Here is a 19,876-nt window from a genome sequence, read left to right on the forward strand (position 1 = left end):
AAACATTGTCAATATCAACAACAGCACTAAACCCCTTGCTAATAGGTGATTTCCACTACATATTTATAGGGGAGCTTTAAATTTAATCTATATCTGTGAAGCATTATTTAATTTCTTTTTAGTAAAGCTTAATTATTGTTTAAAGATTTATGTAGTTTTCAATGCCAATATTCCTTTATTACTTTTCACCTGTTAGCATATCAACAGAATCTAGAGATAACGAGGAAAAATCACAACAAATTTTTTATTTCCGTACGAAAACCAAAAATCCTTATATGTAATGTTCCTAACATGTCTCATAAGTTAATTAAAGTTATTAGGTTTTACAAAAATAAAAAATAAACTAATCCTTGAAAGTGAACGTAAACTATTGCAAAAACGAAAATCTTGAAATTTCAAATTTCACCATAAACTCAATAAATAATGAGTTGCTCACGTGTGTTAAAAGCCGGCATTTCGCGTGGGACCCGTCGCTGAATCAAATCCCAGACGTGCCCGATGGGGTTTAAGTCTGGAGACTGCGCTGGCCAGGGCAAAACATCAATAGATTCTTCAGTCAATAAATTCTGAACTACGCTTGCGATATCCGGGCGAGTATTACCTTGCAAAAGCATGAAACTTGGTCCAACGGCTCTTCATAGGGAATCACTACAAGCTGAAGAAGCCTATCACGATGGTCAACGGTATTTAAAAAGTGGGAACGAGATCAGTTGGCAACTCCACTCAAACCACAACTGTTCCTCCACGATGGCTGTATACCTCTTGAGCAAGTTGCAGACGTTCTACTAATCCAAGTTCGCGCCATATCCTAGTTCGCCTTGAATCTGGACGAAGACCAAACCGAGATTCATCGGAAAACAGAATTGTGCTCCATTGTTCATTCGTCCAATTCAAATGTTCGTCACACCACACGACTCTTGCTTCTCGATTTCCAGGTAATAAAGGAGGAACTCTGATTGAGCGTCTAGCATGAAGATTGGGGTCAGGCAAGCCTGTTCTGATTGTCTGAGCACTCACATTATGTGCCAGTTATAATTCAGGTCTCAACTGGGATGCTGTTTGAAGTCTGCTTCTTCAGGCTTGAACGGTTATAAAACGGTCTTGAATCGCGGTGGTTAGTCTTGCCCGACCCACGTGCCTCTCACGTACATTATTTGTTTCACGAAACTGATTTCAAAGTCTACTAATCAGACTTTGAAATCTTTGCAAATGAAAAGTAACATGTTGTTAGATTGCGCCACCCTCAAACATCCTAACGGCCCTGTATATTTCTTGTTCTATTAAATGTCGTCTTGCCATGATGCATTGAACTAACTCCCAACTGAGAAACATGTAAAAACTCGATATTTCTTTAAAAAAAAACAATAACCAATAAATTTGAAATTTAAGTAACTTAAAATCCAAATGTAAAGGTAACATTTACTGCCTCATTTCCAGGGATGGGATTTTACGCAAATCATAAATACATTTTTCAACTTATACAATCTATTAGAATTCAGTACAATTTATGGTCTTCGTTTGCACCACTTGTTTGAACCACTCATAGGAAGCTTTCGGGATTCTCGTTAAGTTGTTTTTAAAATCCACAGATAAAATTCCAAATTTTTCCCTAAAACCCATCGAGATTTCAATATTTTCATTGAAAATCTCCTGAGAACACTTACGTGTACCCAGAAGCCCACTCGAAATTGTCCATCAAAGACCACTGGGTATATCCAATAATATTGCGATTATCTTCGTTGATTGCTTTCCAAACTACACACATGTGACCCTGAGAACCAAAAACAACCAAGCTAAACCACGAGTGAGGAAAGTGAGACTCACATTTAAATACTGAATCCTATCCTTGTCATTCGTCTCTCCATGATCAGCCCAACCGTTTTCGGTTATAAAAATCTCCGGGTTGCCATATTGATCCCCAATCCAGTTTATGTATTCTCGGAAACCCCATGGGACATCAAATAACCAGCTGGCAGCAGAGGGGGGCCACAAAGGGTGGATATTTAGGCTCACCCCCACGTCTAGGCCGAAACTAGTGATATGGGGTTGGTCGGTTACTTCGTAGAGGTGGTTAATTAAGTAGGTTGAATAGCTAATTAAAGAAGCGTTGTGCGGTGATTTGCTTATTAGAGAAGGATGTTAACCATACTAATTTAACCCGAAATAATCAGCAGTGCCCTTAATGTACTCGATTTGCTCGTCTGTGAATTTCGGGAGTCTTGATCTTGCAAAACCAGCTAGTTCGCTTCTTGTATCAATGATATCAATGGTTTCTTGAGGCCAGTTGCCTATGAATATTGGATGGGCGTACATTCCCATCTAAAAATGAGATCTTCAGTGGTTTTGGTGCCTTTGAAAGTGCTATCTACCATAAACTGCATGGTTCTCTCCGCAGCTTTTACATCGGCCTCAGACTCGCTATTTGGAGACATCCAATAAGACACCCAAACCATGGACACCTTTCCCTGCTGGGTCTCAAAAAACTCGTCGTGGTAAATGTGATAGGCCCTGGCATGTGCCAGAAGATGCACATAGATGCAGTAGTAAGTTGCTATGCCGGAAAGCTGATATCCAGGAGCAAAATCTCCATAAGTGTATCCGTTGAGGCACGAGGTTTGAGGTTCATTTAAGGTGACCCAGTACCTTTGGAATGGGTATTGAATCAAAGGTATTGAAGGAGATTAACAGCGAACCTGACGTAATCCCCGAAAAGGTTATAGCAAAGCCTGGAATATTCTGCAAAATAATCTACTAGAAGGGGATTTGACCATCCTCCCATTTCATTGAAGACTTGAGGGAGGTCCCAATGGTAGAGGGTCACTACTGGTTCAATTCCAAGAGCATTAAGAGCCTAGAGTTACCAATAAAAGTATCTTGTTTGGCATTTGCCGAAAATATACCTTTAAGATGTTGAGGTAAAACTCCACCCCCTCCCAATTAATCTGGTGGATATACCCAGTCGGCAAGATTCTGGGCCAAGAAATCGAGAACCTGTAAAACTGCACTCCGAGGTCTTCAAGGAAGGAAATATCCTCTTGGTATCGGTTATATGAGTCACAAGCCACATCTCCATTACTTCCATCGCTGATCCTCTCTGGATATGTGTGAGTGTACCAATCCCACATGGATTCTCCCTTTCCGCTCAAATTCCATGCCCCCTCAGTTTGGTATGCCGAAGTTGCCACTCCAAATATGAACTCGTCAGGAAATGTTTCTGACTGTACTGTTGTTGCTACTATACTGGAAATACTTGGTCTTTAAGCTGGCGAAGATTTAAAAAATGTTTTTACCTTAGAGCCGCAAAAGTGAAGTATCCGAGAATCATTTTTCAATTTACGGTTAAAAGAGTGTAATTGTAATAAACGCCAAGGAAGGATTTTAATCTAAATGGTACACGATTTGATAAAGAATTTAATTTATGGTGCATTCAAATCTTGGGATTATCTAGGGTAATAAAATAGGATTATGGTTTATAACGCGATTTGGGTCTTACACTCACCTGCTCATCACTATATTTTGCTTCCTTTCTATCCTTCTATTATGATGCTATTTACAACGAAAATTACATGGATGAAGAAAAAGTTGACTTATTCTTGGTGACGCTGCCTTTCAGAAAGTTTCATGGTAGATTTCAATGCATACAAGTAGAAAATCGCTAACAAGCAGATATCTCATGGATAGGGACTTTTCTGAAATGGAGTTTCTGTCTATTAACGACTTCTTACTGCATTGAAATCTACGTAAAAATATTTAAGTAGAAATACTGTCGGCATTCAAACGATATTTCTTTCATCGATTTAAAAAATGTCTTCTTCCCTTGATATGCCACTAATATCCGGATTTAGAGCAAAATTTCAAAGTTTTTTCCCGCGCTTTAAAGAATAAAAACACGATGCAATCACGGACGCAAAGAGGCTTTGAAACTGCAGTTTTGTGATGTTATATGTATTGTATTGTCGTTTCTCCCCAAAAACACACGATTTCAACTTTAAAAACCTTTATATTTTTTTTCACGTTACATCTAACCGATAACTACCTCGAATGATGAAACAAAGCTACTAAGACGAAGCTGTTTGATACGAAAATCATAATAAAAATACAGTTTTTATAGGAACCATCTACGGTTCACTGACCCTCCTTAGGACTGGCCATCCTGCTCAGTTACAGAGAGAAAAATATTCTTCTATAATACATCTTGGTTATCGGCAATGTGAATCATAGCAACGTTTATTCACGAAGAATTCAAAGATCATTTACGCCGCATTATCCATATATGATTTCTTCTGCGCTTGAACGGATTTCGTCTGTGCTTAGGTGGGCTTCGCCGGACTTCGTCTGAGCTTAGGTGGACTTCGCCTGGGCTTGGCGGGATTTCGTCTGGGCTTGGGCGGATTTCATCTTGTCCTGGGCGAATTTCGCAGTATTCTTCGGGGCCCAATGAGAAAAAAATACACTTGAGGCGTCTAAATCCAATATTCGTTAACAATATGTTTTGCCCACTTTCTAATATTTAGCAGAATTAAGGAAAATATTCTACCAAAATAACACAACTGTTAAGAGCTTTAGAGGAGTAATAACCAGGATAATTACAAACACAACTCATCTCGTCCAAATCTCCCCAAGAAGTCGCAATACTCGTTTAATATAGAGACATCACCTCATCGTTATAAATCACTTGAAGCCGAAAAGTTCCTCGTTTCAGTCCGAGACAATGTTCACACAACTCCGCTTAAGCATGAATATTACATGCAATAATATATAGTTAATTAGTTGGAGATTTATGGCACTAGAACAAGTTTAGCAGAAAATGCCAGTTGAGCATTCCTGGATCTCTGCCAAAGATGAGCCGACTAAAATATTTCGCTGACATTTGATTCTATACTGTGGGCCATTAAAAATTCCCTAGACAAATTTAGAGCTTTTATGGGAGAATTTCATGACTGAGAAGCGAGGGTAAAGGTACGTTTTAGGTCAAGTTACCAACATTGCTTTCGGGTAGTTTTGTATCGTGAAGAAAACAACGTTCAACCCTTAATTAAAATTCTATGGGTGGACAAGCAATCTCTCAATAAAAGAGAGGAAATGTCATTAACGAATGGAGTTTTCCTGGACAGAGGGTCTCCCCAAAGGTCGGAGATTTTGCAAACCTTAACTGACCTTAAGCACAAGAAATCGTGCATATTTTATTCTAATTATTCTAATGAATTATACAACTCAGTAGGAAATATCATCCCCACTGAAAGCAGGCTGAAAAATAATGGATGCATTTAAGAGCCAAATTGTTAATGTGCTGCCAACTTTAACTACAATCTAATCTCCAGAGTAGCGCTGAAACAGAGCCTGAGTATTGGTCAGAGTGTTGATATATATGATAACTAGCTTCACGTTAAAGTTAACAGCGGATTAATAATTCGGTCCTTAATAGCCGCCCTATATTAGGAATATTCTCCGCAAGTTGACAACATCGCTGTGGGCGCGGTTTACACAGAGTACTCTCCTTATTGGCCCTGTTTACAGATAGTTAACGGATATTTTGCGAATGTAAGTTATTTTCAGAAGTATTCCAATTCTGGGGAAACTGTAATTAATTCCTACTTGCAGCGTAAACACTATTCAGCAATCTTTTAACATAGCATGCGTAACCCCGGGAGCACTCGGCATGCAACTCAAACCACGGAGGTCATCACCTCGATCAAATTCCCGTTTCTTTTGCAGGCAAAGTGGACGAAAAGGCCACGCAACTGCACGCCATCGCATCGCTGAAAGTGTTGTTGGACGCCACCAAGCCGCAAAACGGCGCCGCCACCTCGTCGGCGGCAAACTACGTGGCAACCGCGACCGCCGTCATTGACAAGCAAGAGACCACGCTGGCGCCCTCTAGTTTATCGTCGGACATGCCCAATGGCGTGCCGTCAAACGCACTGACGGATGTCAATATGGACGCGGTAAGTGTCATGAGTCATTCGTCTATTGGCCGGGTTGTCATACCTAAGTTTCCTTGTTTTAAATGCGCTGAAAAAGATTATTCTTTTCTTGTGCGCATGTAATTTGCACCAGACTCAGATAGGAAAAAGCATGAAAAGAATGACAAATTGCCTCTGGAAGTAATAAAGGCTCCTCTGTATGTAAATCCAGGAGTTTGTGGCGGTATGATTAGTTTTTATGGGAGCTTTTCGTGACTGCTAATAAAGCTTTTCATGCTTTTTCTTAACTCGGGGCGGATTTAAATGCTATTAAAGTAATTGTTCGAGAAGGTCTCCGTAGATCAAGGCTCAGTTCCATTGTGTTATGCGTTTTTGTTCAGTATTAGAACGTGAGTTACGTGACTTTCGAACGTCAGCTTTGAAAATGTTAAATCTCCAGTACATATTTTACATACACTGTAATCAATGCGAGAATTGCCTGGATGGAGATCTAGGAAACGGCAAGTGATACAACTTTAGTTGGCAAGGACTAATAAACTTGCACCCAGAAACATGGGATAGTTGGAGGAGATTGTTCGTGTTAACCAGAAAACCAAAATTACGTCATTTTTATGCAAACATGCACGAGAACCGATCTAAAAAATTTCAGACAACCCGAATCGCTATTTTATGTTAACTTTAAACTCGTATTTTTAGGTTTCTTCTCTGAAGCGATTCGGGGAGACCATGTTAAGTAGAAACGCATAAATCGGAACTTCCTCCCTAGTCATTTCATCCTAATTCAAAACGTGAATTCTCAAGGTTTTTCTACAAAAAAAACGTGAAAAGTTTATGTACCAGCTGAAAATATATATTCACTTTAAATCTGTACTTTCAAGTGGATTCTCTTCTCGGAAACAGAGAATTATTGATACCAGGAAACATGAAATTTTTAACTACCTCCCTCGATATCAATTCGATCCCTTTGATATCAATTCGAAATGCACAAATTTGACTCATGCGATGACTGTTGTGGAGAATTCGTCTTATCTCGAAAAATGAAATTTCAAGTTTCTGCGAAAATTCATGTTAACCAAGAATGCAGTATTTCAAATTTTTGGCCATGCCCCGATGTGGACCCCACACTTTATATTAACTTGAAATTTTCTCGTTATGACCCGATACAGAAGATTTACGACAATCAGAAAGGAGGAAGTTCAAATTCTCCCTCCAAGATTTCATGTTAACGCGAAAGATGAAGTTTAAGACTTTTGCGATGTTTTCGAATTGGGAAATTAAAAATTATCAATAAAGCAAACATGATTATCACGAGTTATGAATCGTTAATTTAACGTTTCTGAGTGCCATTTTTGAATCTTTCAATCGCAAGATTGTTTGCCCATTTATAAAAACTGGAATTGGCATTCTCTTGCCATTTCCGAGATTCCCATACTGGGCCACAATATTTTAAACTATGTATACATTTTGTCCATAACAAATTACTGCGCACATTTTTTTTTAAATTTGAAACAAGCTTAGACCGTGGAACAAAACAATTGTAAGTCTTTGGTGTTAAATGTTGATTGTTCATGTTTTTACACCCTAATTGGCTCTGTTTGGCTTCTCACCCCTATCTTGAATGTTTTACCTGTTTAAATCATATGGGTGCATGGGTAGACAAATTAATCATTTTGGTAGTTTTTGTAATACCTAATTGGCTCATTCACCTCGATCATTGTTTTCATATCGATGTCCCACTTGTGGTCTGCATTAATTCAAAATTTAAATCGTTTGAAAACTCTTGTCCTTAATCGCCTTATGAGTTGTTGGTGTTAAAAAACTGCATGATGGATTTTTTTTTGAAAAAATACCCATAACCCTGACAAAATTACAGACTCAAAATTCAAAGAAACACCAAGGCAGATTTACAATTTGTAGGCGTTATTAGATTAAGTTTGTAAATTTAAAAGCTACAATACTCTTTTAGTTGTAAGAATTGCGACATACATATTTCCTTTGTAACAAATTTCTTTTTATTTACCTACCTAACACACACCGAGACCACACTTCTTCTTCTTCTTCTTCTCCTTCTTCACCGATATGGTAAAAATAAAGGTAACTCCCATTAGATGACTTTAGATCGAAGGCTTTAATATGGGCTAGCAATCATGCTTATTCTAGTGCAGAAACCATAATTTTCGCAAGAATCATGTACCACTTTGGGAGTTTTCGTTATTACCTCCAGTGTAAATATCATTGCAATTATTGTTGTATTCTTAAGTTAATGAAATGCAATATTACGAAAGTTTGGTGTGTCTCATTGTGAATGGTATCAAAGAGGAAATTGCCTCTTGTGTATATATGACAAATGCATCTAAACTCCCATTGTGAAGATCCCAATAGGAGCTTTTATTTCAGTCTAAAACTTTTTTGATTGCATTCATTTTCGATTAAGGGAGGGAAATGAGAATGTTTCGATTAAGAGTTTTAAGAACACTCTGCTGAAACTTTCTTGACCTCCAAACCACGTAAAATGACCAATAATGTGGCCAAAACTGCGTCATCCTCGTTCATGCAGATACGAAATTTGCGCCACAGTGCACATTTAGATAACGGTCCCTCTGTCACACAGTCGAGAAGACTAAAGCCCTTTGGGCAAATAAATTCAGGCTGTTTGACCAGCAAAAGCTTCCTCGAATAAATATTTTCCGACTGACTAAATATGGCATCTACAGGGTTTGAGGTTCCAAAAATTTTGGGAAATTGGCCCATAAATTTGGAAATTATGAAGGTAATTTCGTTTTTTTTTTCATTGTTGGAAGGAATTGAAGAAATAGAGCTTACAGTATTGAGGTGAGGGCAGAATTTACATTACTCTTTTTTTAAACCTGGGAACTGCACATTTGTGAAAGTCACATCCTTGACCAGAAATCCTAGAAATTGATCCATAATTTTGGAAGGTTTGCCGGCTATTTTACTTTTTATTGAGTTGATGGGAGAGACTGGAAGAAACAGTGCAGAAGCCACTGAGGTGGACCCAGAACTTCAAACTCAATCATTGCGTTATTAAAATTGGAGAATCTAGAAATTCTTCCATACAGAGCATTCTAGTGAGGAGGTATGTTATACTGATGGATGTAGCAAGATGAGGCACAACTGGCACTTCGAAGTAAAAAGCTACTAGATAATTTTGTTACGCCACTGAGATGGGGGAAAATTTAAATGCAGTCATTGTTTTATTAATGCTACCGAGAAAACTAGCATATTTCCCAAAGAAAATCTTCCAGTGACGGAGTATTTTTTTTAATTAAAATACAAGCAGTAGAAATTCAACTTTGTGCTACAAAAATAGCTTTGTGGACGTCACTGAAGTGGGAGCAAAATTTTAACTCATTTATTGTTTGATAAAAACTGGATTCAACAAAATTCCCCTAAAAGCAGTGTTCCCGTGGCAGCGTCTGTTTTTCAGGAAGATGTACTAGGCTAAAATGTAATTAGAATTTTGAAGTTTAATAACCGGATAATAACTTTGTGGGTGCCCCTGGTGTAGAGGAATTATTTACTCACATACATTGCTTTAATAAAATCGGTAAAATTTAAAGTTTGACTAAACAGACTCTTGAGGATACACGTTTGCAGTTAAAATACAATTGAATTTTCAACGTTCAACAACTAATAAGGAAACTTTGTGGACATCCCCGAAGTGCGTTCGGCAGTAAAGTCTACCAAATTCTTCAAACATCGTTTCTGCCACTGAAGTACTTACACAAAAGGATTTTGCTGGAATTTAAAATTGAATCTAATAAAATATCCAGGGGAGGAGTGTGACACTCGATGAGTCTATATATTTTATGTGTAAAGTAAATTGTGATAAAATAGAGAGCCAAGGTCGTGTGGGTGCGCTACTGACGTTGGGACAGAATTAAAATCTATATAAAAAAAATATATTGAAGGCTCAAAAATCCATATTTTCCTGAGGGAATTTTCCAGCTGTGAAATTTCACCATTTTAGGATTCAGTTACGACACGTGGAATAAATTAATCCTTGCCATGAAACGCATAAGTGAAGCTTCATTTTGGGAAAGAGAGCAGCAGCGGTAGTCAAAGAAAGCAGCTTCACTATCGCGTTCATCACTAACCATGCATTTTCTTTAAAAAAATTTATCCCTCCCCTTAAAGATAATCCGTCCGATTATTTGAAGGGCACAATACACCAACGCACTCAAATCCCTTTGCCCTACGTGACATGTCCTGTCTGGGAGGAGACAGTTTCTGTTCTAAATTCGCCCCAGCTTTAGCTTATTGTGTCCCATTTCTGTCAGTCATTTCCTGAAGGGGTTTATGGATCGCGTCATCCCCTTCTTAATATTTTGGGCAGGAAATTAATTATTCATTTTACGCTTTCAGTACAAGGACGAAAACCATTTTTTATTTTAAAGAGAGACTACGAATGTCCTGATAAGTTTATCAGGAATTAAATTCCCTTTTCAGTTTCAATACCTGTTAAGATGCACTTCGCTAAATTAACCACAGCTATTTAGGGTAACTGGGGTGGGAAAATTGGGGTAACTAAGTTGCGGATCTTTGGGGTAATTACAACTTAATTAGGCTTTACTTTGTATACAATAGCACATCATAAATACACCTGTTAGCAGAAGCTGTATACAGTTACACGCTTTTCAATGCAGACAGTGTTGTTTTGAAAAAATTTCATCAGACTCTTTCGAAGATATTGTATGTTGACCACGATTTTTACTTTCGCGATCTAACAATGAAAATATCTTTGAATGAGCTTGTAACAGAGTTTTCGGATGGACTATTCTACCTTGTGAGGAGGACATGCACGTGTTAGACAATGATGCAGCTATTTTTCCAATTTTTGAGTAGATTAGTCTATTCGAAATGGTCATAACACATACCATATGAACATACTCCAATCATAACTTTGGTTCTAGGTATTTATAGTGTCGTCTGTATATATTCACTTTACTCCAGCATGTCGGTTCCTATAGTCACTAAGTCAGTGTAAATATTTTAAAAATTTATAATAATCGTTTTGCAGTATTTTTGGGTCTCATCTAGGTAAAGGCCACACCGGAGGTGGGGAATATGCAGATGATTTCGGATTTTCGAAAACTGCACCGAGAAGTCAATTAAAACAAAAACGCCTGAGACGAGCGACTGGTGTAGAGAAAATTCTAACATTTTGGACTCATTTGCCACCCTGTATATAATGCTACACTCTGGATTTTCTTAATTTAAAATATATTGCCACGTTGATGTTTAAGCAGGGACGAGCTAAGAGGAGAAACTACAGAGATGGGGACATTAATACAAAAGGGGAATATTGAGAGAGAGAACAATGACACACGTATATTTCAGGAATCATCGTAAATCTCAGAGGAGCTCTTTTTCGAATTACCTTTTCCTTTGTGGCTCTATCTTTTATCTAAGTTGTAGTATGCCACTGTTCCCTCTATAAATAAGTTCCAAATTTGTGATAAACGAGAGAAAAAATTGAATTAAAATACATTGGCGTAGAATGCCTTTTCTTGAAGTTGAAAATTATTTAAAATATTCTTCCTTGATTCAGGGCTTAAGATACTCTAATGTTCCCTGTCTGTTCAAGTTTATAACTGTTGATGATTTTGAGAAGAAATTGAAGAAACCCTCGATCCAGTTCCCAAATACGTCACTGCGTCCTCTCAAATCAATTTAGAAATTTTCCATAATGTATGGAAGGAGCTGAACCAAAATTCGTCTTTGCTTGAGACTGAGAATTTCTAAAAAAAACTCCTTTCTCCGAAACCTTATTTCCTTATCTTTGCTAATTTTGATTCTTTTAGCACGCCGCTGCTCCTCGTTTATATCGATTTGATAATTTTGCCGATACAGCAACAAAATTTTAGTCAAATTGAATGAACGACAGTAACGGCGTAAAGAATTGTTTATAAAAATCGAGAATTTTTTTAAACCTTTGTCTCGGCGTCTATTCCTCTATTCCTGGTAGTTTTAGTACAGAACCTCCTACGCCACTGTTTCCAGCAGTTGAAAATTTTTTATGTTTTTGAAAATAGCTGGACTTAAATCGAGCATGATAATAGTGGCGTACAAGCTCCTACCAATTTTCGTTGTTTTACTTGATTTATATTTCGGTGTAACACTGTTTTCAGTATATTCAAGTGGATTTCAGATCTAGAAAAGGAACCTGATTTAGAGGAAGAGCCTGAGATTAATAAAGAGCATAAGAGAGAGTGAGGTAAGATAGATATTGAGAGAGAGAAAGAATATCGAGTCGAGACGAATAAAATCGAATGAAATATGGAGGAAGGAAAACCTAATATCGAAAAAGGAAGAAACATGTTGAGAACAATGTAATTAAAAAATGTCGGAATTCGAGATGTTTTAATAACTTAAATTCCACTCTTTGCTGCCACCCTAAATTGACGTATAATACTTGATCGAAAGTGAGGAAAAAAGAAGGGAGAGTCCCATCTCATTACTAAAAAGCCTCTTTCGTATATTTTCTGAGGAGAAATCAATCATGGAACAACGGGTTTTCCCATAAATATCCGGCTGGAATAATTTTGGTTAGAAACTCAATATACATCTCTTCAGGTTCACTTTACTAGCCATCCATTTTAGCACCTCCTGTGTGGCCCAATACAATTAGCCCCCTTTCCATAGCTCTCAGAAATCATCACCGATAACCCAAACTGTATCTGCCGATAGCTGTGGATTTACCTATGCTACCTTGTTGTAAGATCCAATAACTGTTCTTTCTCCTTCTAGAGACGAATGTCCGCGGTCCGTTCGCGCAGTTCTCGTAAATCGCTCAGCTCACAAGCAGTGGTGTGTCTGCAGGTGGGGGACGGTGCCGCTGGCGACAACGAAGATCCCCAAGCCGAAGCCATGGACATGAGCTGGCCCCAAGGGACGCGCAAGCGTATCACCTACGTGCTACTAGCACCCATTGTCTTCCCGCTCTGGTTGACCTTACCCGATACCAGAGCACCTAGAGGTATCCGAGGTGTTTTAAGCAAACATTTGAAATCAAAAGGTTTTTTGCAGGTAAAAAGTTCTTCCCGCTGACGTTCTTGGGCAGCATCTTGTGGATAGCGGCCTACTCGTACCTGATGGTCTGGTGGGCGAATAGGGCCGGTCAGACCTTCGGAATTCCCCCCGAGGTGATGGGGCTCACCTTTTTGGCCGCCGGTACTTCCATCCCCGACTTGATCACCAGTGTCATCGTGGCTAGGAAGGGCTTCGGCGATATGGCTGTCTCTTCCTCGGTCGGCAGCAATATTTTCGACGTTACCGTCGGGTAAGTTATTTATCACCATACGACATTGAAAATGAACATGTCTTAGGTCGTAAACCATTCGAAAAAAATACTTTTCCTATAAGGGTGCAAGAAAATACACTGGGCACAGAAAAAATCCATTTTCCGGCTCCCCATAAGATTTAGGGGCTGTTATTGAAAACTATCGTTCGCTAAATGTCCCGAAATACAACTTCCAGTGCTTGAAAGACCTGTTTTCAGGCGAGTTGTGGAAACAATAATGGCAAGTCCATGATCTTCTTCCCAGAATATGCTACACAACTTGAGCATGTACAGGTATCACCAGTTCGAGTTGGAACATAGAGATTGGGTAAGTGGGAGAAAAACTGCATAAGATTTAATATTTTTCCGACAAAGATCAACGAAGTGAATTGAGAAACTAGCGGCTGAAGTGGGCGGAGCCAGTATAGTGTTACCAGATCTCTCACCGATTCAGAATTTTTAATAATATATAATAAGTTCTAGTAATGGATTAATCGCCGATAAAAAATGTTTTCGTTTATTTACATTGCTACTTTTTTACTCTGATATTATTAAAAATTTCTATCGTCACGACGGCAGCGAGATCAATATTAATCTAAACATCGAAGTGAAGACTTCGGCCGGTCTGACTCCTCCCACTTCAACCGCTAGTCCCTTGACCCATTACGTTGATTGTTGTTGGAGGCATATTAAACCTTATGGGTTACTTCGCCTACTTACGCAATTCCTATGTTCCTACCTGAACTGGTGATACCTGTATAGTTTATAAATTCTCGTGCACATGTAGCCATTTGCCTTTTTTTGAAGTTGTAGGTTTCAACAATATATTTTTTTCAAAAGTGTAAATAATTAAGAAAATGCGTTCTCTGGACAGTATACATTCAGATGAAGCGTGCAAGGTACGTGCATGCCCGTGTTAGAATATTGGAACAATGTTAGGTTGCTAATAGACGAATTGGGTAAAAAATCTTCATGGACACGGAGTTTAAATCTAAACTAGTCATTGGGGTACGTAAGGCCCATTTGCGAAATGGAACAAGAGCTTTGTTATAAATTAGAAATGCAGGCTAGTGGACACTAAATCCGTTGCGAAATGGAGCACCTTTATTAGGCTTAACTGCCAGTATGAATTTTGGAGGATGAACCTTCAGAGCTCGTTTGTCATGCCAGATAAGCGTAATGGACATAAATGCAACTTTTGTTTGCCAACGTGGATCAAGTGGCGGTTTGTAAATATTATCCATCAATGTGGTATCCGGGATTTCAAGTTACATTTTCTTGCTAGATTTATTGGCGGAAATCGGTGGAAGGGAAAGAGAAAAATTGACTTTGTTGCGCTAAATCGAAAAAACATCAACTAATAGCCATTGACCTAATTAACCTCTGATAGTCGAGGTGCTTGGCAAAATAAAAGGAGAATTAGCAAACAAACGAATTCCGTGTCTAAGATTTATCGAGGGTGGTTTCGTTTGGTGTGATTCGTATCAGCGGCCTACTTTCGGTCGTGGTAATTGCTTCATTTTTTAACAGTCCCTCGATGTCCTTGGTCGGTACTAAATTACGTCTTAACTAAACCTCACCCCCAGCTTGAGAGTGACTTTCTCCGACCACACACATGAGCTGCCTACATTCACAGAATTTAAATTGAAACCTAACTAGAAGGAAAAGTGATCATTTTCGTCACATTTCCGGTAAAATGCTACTTCCTTCTTGTTTTATCTATCCTCGCTTCAACAAGTTCAGACCGTTCGCTGTTTTAAAAAAGATCGTTATAAATAGACCTGAACGATGTCGATAGTTTATTTGAATAATTAAGCTAATTTTAACTCTTGCGTCTGAGAACTGGACAGATTGATTCGCCTTCCAATGGAAATAATTCTAGAATTGGAGAAAAGTTATGCCGAAATTCAGTACAGAAAAGAGAATTGACCTTTGGAAATTCGTACCATTTTCAAACCTTTTGTAAATCCAGAATTTTGAAATTAATTCCTTCTGGAGTGAGTTCCAACCTTTTGTTGCTATCCGAAGATTTGGACAAACCAGGATAATTTCGATATATCAATTTAATAATCGAAGAAATAATTTTAGCTCCTGCTTCGCTCCTTTACATCTGTCTATCTGATTCAATATTGAAGATCCAGTTGAGACCGAGAAAAGTAGTTTATTAAACCTGCAACTCGGGCAAGTGTAAATGAACGTGCCCTGTGTACTCCAGGGAAGCCCTCCTGCCGTATGAGTTTGGGAGGGCTCTATCCCGTTCGTATCCCCGAAAGGGAGGTTACTAAAAGAGTTTGGACCTTTCCCGGAGCATTTAGAGCTGCTGGACTTCGTGTAAAGTCCCACGGGTTGACACCACTTGAGGTAGAGACTAATCTCTCCGCATTACAGTACGCCCTTAGAGGACGGCAGTATTAAGTGGAGAGCCACCGTTCACCCCACTAGCCTGATAATCTTTATAAAGACGATTGCTCATCTCATCTACGGCATGTTTTGGATCGTTGAAGAACCAGCCACCATTTCGGACGAACTGAGAGCTGGCTAACCGGCCTCAGCCTTCCTAGCGCTTTTACCTTCCCATTACTATTGTCGGATCCAGAAGACTTCGCTCTTGATTAGAAGGGTTACCGGGACTCTAAGCTTTCCAAGTGCTCTAAACCTCTATTATTGACACCAGATGGTAAATTTTGATTAATTACCCAACACCCCAAATACCTAAAGAAATATCAACTCATAAATAACTAAAACCTAATTGAAACTGTTCGTGAGTAGAGCATCGCCAACATTTCATATCCTGCGAGTGTAAATTTCCATTTCGGGTGAACATTAATATATTCGAATGCTCGATAACTAATGGCAGCTCTCAGTGTTCGTACATAGAACACAAAATAAAAATGTAAAACGACTTTAAACCGCTTAAGCTTAAAATGTAAGATTAATGGAGCCCTAATCTGGGGATTTAATTAAATTCGTCTCCTTTGTGGTTATAAAGCCTCTGGCGAGGAATAAATTTCTTAATTTTGTGCCTAATTAACAACGGCTTTTACTTTTCGTGCTTGTTCTGTTTGAAAGCGTAAAGTTATACTAAACCTATTCATTCACTGTCTTCTGTTTCAGGTTACCAGTGCCTTGGTTGCTATTCGGCATCATCTATCGCGAACCCGTCGAAGTCAATTCAACGGGAATGGTCTGTTCCATTACCATCCTCTTCATGATGCTCATTTTTGTGATCATATCCATTGCTATGTTCAGGTGGAAAATGAACAAGGTACGTTCATCCTTCGTTAAAACTAATACAAACATTGACATCTTCGGTTTTAGGGTCTAGGCTTCACCATGTTTCTTCTTTACTTCGTGTTTGTGGCGGTGTCGCTGATGTTCGAGTACAAGCACATCATGTGTCCCGTGTAAAGCCATCAGGAGCTTTGAATACGACTTATCATGAAAGACTTAGTAGACTATTAGAACTTAACTGTCGGGCTTATAAATCGCCACTTAAATTAATTTTAATATGGGAGTTTTGTGGCGATTTTCAAGACCGCTTAGAATCAAAATGGACTTTTATTACTGTATTAATTTTTCAAAATTCGTTTCCATTTATCTCGGGTTCATTCACTTTGAACATATCAACATTATAAGCATAGAATTCTTACTTGAAGTGGCGATTTATTAATTTCCCAGGCACTTGTTATCAAATGTGTCACAAACACAAAAAGTTTTAAAATGCCACAAGTTTTATGTAAACATTCGGAACCCGAGAACATTAAATACGTCGGTGTTCAAGTTATCAGCACAAAGTTACTTCCATTAAAAGTTGCGGTAAGTTTGATTAGCGTTTGCAAATCTGATTAGTCGAATCTTATTCCTAACTCGCGGTTAAATTGGTTCTGCTCTACTCTGTGAATTTGGAATTGTAATTTCTCCTATTTCGAATAGGTCCGTAGCTAGAGCGGGATCTCGCTGAGATAAATAAGTACAACAGAATACGTCCGTGATCAAAGTGTGGATATATCCAAAACTAAGTTATTCTGGTGGTTTGGATTAGGATTACATAAGTGAATAGAAGTTTTAGAGTTCCCCTCGTAGCCTCGTAGCTGCTGTCAGTACTCTATATTGAGACATTCTTTTGTTTTATGTCTCACTCATGAGCAACAACGTCAGATATGGCATTCTTTGTTGTCATCGCACGCTTAGAGCGCAGCCCACAACCAACGATACGTTATACTGGGGAAAATTGATAATTCAATTCGATTCATTCATATTTAAACATTTTCGTGGTTCTTCAGTTGAGTCTCTTCCGAGTTGTTTTCAAACTAATCAGCATTGCAAATTGTCTAAAAAAAGTACTTTAAAGATACAAGTTCATTCTAGTAATGTAGAGAAAAATCCCCGACCAGATAGCAATAAATAAGCCATTAATTTCATTCAATAAGGGGAACCTCGATTCTTTCCTGTAGAAGAATCGCAGACAAAACGAAATAGACGACGAGCGTTTCTTTTTTACTTTAATACTCGGTAGATTTGTAATAGTGGAGTGTAGACTTTTTTAATAAATACCAAAGTAGGGCGCAGTTTACTTAACATATGTAAAAAGAGCAACGGAAGCATGTAATTTGTAATTTGTCGTGGAAATCTAAACTTTAATCGCTCAACTTTCATCAGGAATGTAGATTTTATCTGAAATCGGCTGGATTTGCAATCTTGAGCTGAATCGCAATGTGTTTGATGTGATTTAAAAGCACAGTATTAATGTAACTTATAAGATTGTTTGTTGAACGCTGTATTACTAACTTACGATTGATCTTCTAGAGATAGTTGGAGAATTTTAGCGATACTCTTAGATAATAGATGCTTTAGAACCCGAGTAAGCTCCGAGTTAATGCACACAATTAAACAAATAATGTAAAATCGCAATTTACCAAGCGATGAACACTACGAGTGATGTAACAAAGTATATTGCCCTTAACTAACTTTCAAATATATTTCCATGAAATTAAATATACTCTATTGCGTTAATTACAATTTGGATAATTTATTTACTGCTTAATACCATCAATTTTGGAATTTGATAACAATAAGATTAGAGCGATCAATCAAAGCAAACCATCTTAATTCAATTTACAGAACGATGAAGGATGGAAGTTTTCTAACAAAATTTTCTCAACTTATTTTAGTTTACGTGTTATGAAAAACTTTATTTTTGTGAATTAATTGGCATTTTGAACTCAGTTCCTACTTAACTATACAGCTCTGCTTCTCTATCATAGAAATTGTAATTTGAAGTAGACATTTGCGCAAACTCACATATCAAATAAAGGGGAAAAAAAGCAAAATGCAGAAATTAAGGATATTTAACTGTGATCTGCCAGCTGTCGTGAAGCGCAAAACTTTATCTTTCATTGTTGCAGAGGTATAACTCTATTTCTTTGCCATAGAGGGCTACTGTAGTTTGTAACAATGTATGTGATTTCGTCATAAATTCGTCTCACAAACAGGAAATAAACTTAAAAATTTAATTTTGGAGGTTAAGTACACTTGATAGTGATGATAAAATTTATATTTTACATTTACCTACCACAAAAGACTATATATTTATGAATTCATTTACCATATTCAAATATCATTTTATGCAGTTTTGAAAATTTCATCCTTATGTCAATTTGTAGAACGATGGAAGCTAGAAATTTTCAAACAAAGTTTATCATAACGTCTTAACTAATTTGCCATGAAAAAAATATACTTTTTTTCTAATCTTAATATGTAAAGCGACACTTGAAAACTTTCTGAAGATTTAAACGATTTACTTTTCGCAGCTGATAATGAAAAGTTACATCGCTAGATGGGAAAAACTTTACTTTTCCTAACTGGTTGGGGACTTAAACATATTTTTATATTGTATGATCCTCCTACGCGCACGTGGAGGTCCAAAATAGAATAAATCTTTAACGAAACGCATGAAAACATAACTATTTTCAAATGTCGTTTCCTAAAATATAAATTCTGCGAATTTAATATTAACAGTACTAAATAATATTTTCTTCAATCTTACAAATCGGTAAGGGACAAAAATTCTCTAAAAGTACCTTGACATTCATTGTCATTGTGACATCCTATTTCCCACATCCTATTAGTACCTTCAGTATTGCAATTTTATAACAAACTTGTAGATCAAAACATCACTTCATTCTGTACAGCGATAAAGGCTAAGAGTTTTTTTAACAAAACGATACTAAAAGCCAGTAGTCAGTAGCCAGTTAGGAAATGCATCATTTTATGTAATGAGTGCGATTTTTCGGGACAAGCAAAGCAATATCATAGAAATAGCACAAACTAGAATTTCCCAATGAGTCCCATACAAGATTTTTCTAGCTTTGCTGTATGTTAAAGAAATAAGCAGAATAAGACAGGAATTTGAGCATATTCAAACTGTGAATGACCATAACTGAGCGAAAAATGAAGTATAGTATATTTTGTCATTATGTAACTAGTTGAGAAATGAAACTCGTTTATTAAAAATTGTTAATTTTTGTTATCACGATTATAAATAATAATTTTTAAGGACTTTTTTATTTTTAATTTTTTAATATTATATTTAAATTATTTTTGATTCATAAAAGTCACTTCCCAACGAATATTTTTAATTTTGAAAATT

General features: G+C 37.5%; 2 protein-coding genes across 3 annotated transcripts in view; one reads left to right on the plus strand and one right to left on the minus strand.

Moving 5' to 3' along the window:
- Window positions 1-17,200, plus strand: part of LOC136419657 (sodium/potassium/calcium exchanger Nckx30C-like) — a 47,455-nt gene extending 30,255 nt beyond the window's left edge. For both annotated transcript variants that reach the window (XM_066406166.1, XM_066406167.1), the window contains 5 exons: window positions 5,716-5,945; window positions 12,696-12,924; window positions 12,975-13,227; window positions 16,342-16,492; window positions 16,546-17,200. In XM_066406166.1, the coding sequence (XP_066262263.1) occupies window positions 5,716-5,945; window positions 12,696-12,924; window positions 12,975-13,227; window positions 16,342-16,492; window positions 16,546-16,635 (953 nt within the window). In that variant the 3' untranslated portion in view covers window positions 16,636-17,200. The remainder of the gene's footprint in view (window positions 1-5,715; window positions 5,946-12,695; window positions 12,925-12,974; window positions 13,228-16,341; window positions 16,493-16,545) is intronic.
- On the minus strand, window positions 1,468-3,389 carry LOC136419729 (myrosinase 1-like). The gene is made up of 8 exons (XM_066406258.1): window positions 3,291-3,389; window positions 2,901-3,240; window positions 2,694-2,851; window positions 2,370-2,643; window positions 2,150-2,319; window positions 1,825-2,092; window positions 1,665-1,771; window positions 1,468-1,609 (listed from the first exon to the last, which is right to left on the minus strand). Exons 1-8 carry the CDS (start codon window positions 3,323-3,325, stop codon window positions 1,489-1,491), a joined length of 1,473 nt encoding a protein of 490 aa, XP_066262355.1. The 5' UTR covers window positions 3,326-3,389; the 3' UTR covers window positions 1,468-1,488.
- Window positions 17,201-19,876: the final 2,676 nt, after the last annotated feature.

Source organism: Euwallacea similis, chromosome 3 (assembly GCF_039881205.1).
Source record: "Euwallacea similis isolate ESF13 chromosome 3, ESF131.1, whole genome shotgun sequence".
In the NCBI taxonomy this organism is placed as follows: domain Eukaryota; kingdom Metazoa; phylum Arthropoda; class Insecta; order Coleoptera; family Curculionidae; genus Euwallacea; species Euwallacea similis.

What these genes read in the sequence shown, in the direction of transcription:
- LOC136419729 (XM_066406258.1), bottom strand. Translation starts at nt 3,325, where the DNA reads ATGATTCTCGGATACTTCACTTTTGCGGCTCTAAG. An exon ending in TTTACCTCAACATCTTAAAG is followed by an intron (nt 2,852 to 2,900) that starts GTATATTTTCGG and finishes TGGTAACTCTAG; the next exon opens with GCTCTTAATGCTCTTGGAAT. An exon ending in AGAGAACCATGCAGTTTATG is followed by an intron (nt 2,320 to 2,369) that starts GTAGATAGCACT and finishes TCTCATTTTTAG; the next exon opens with ATGGGAATGTACGCCCATCC.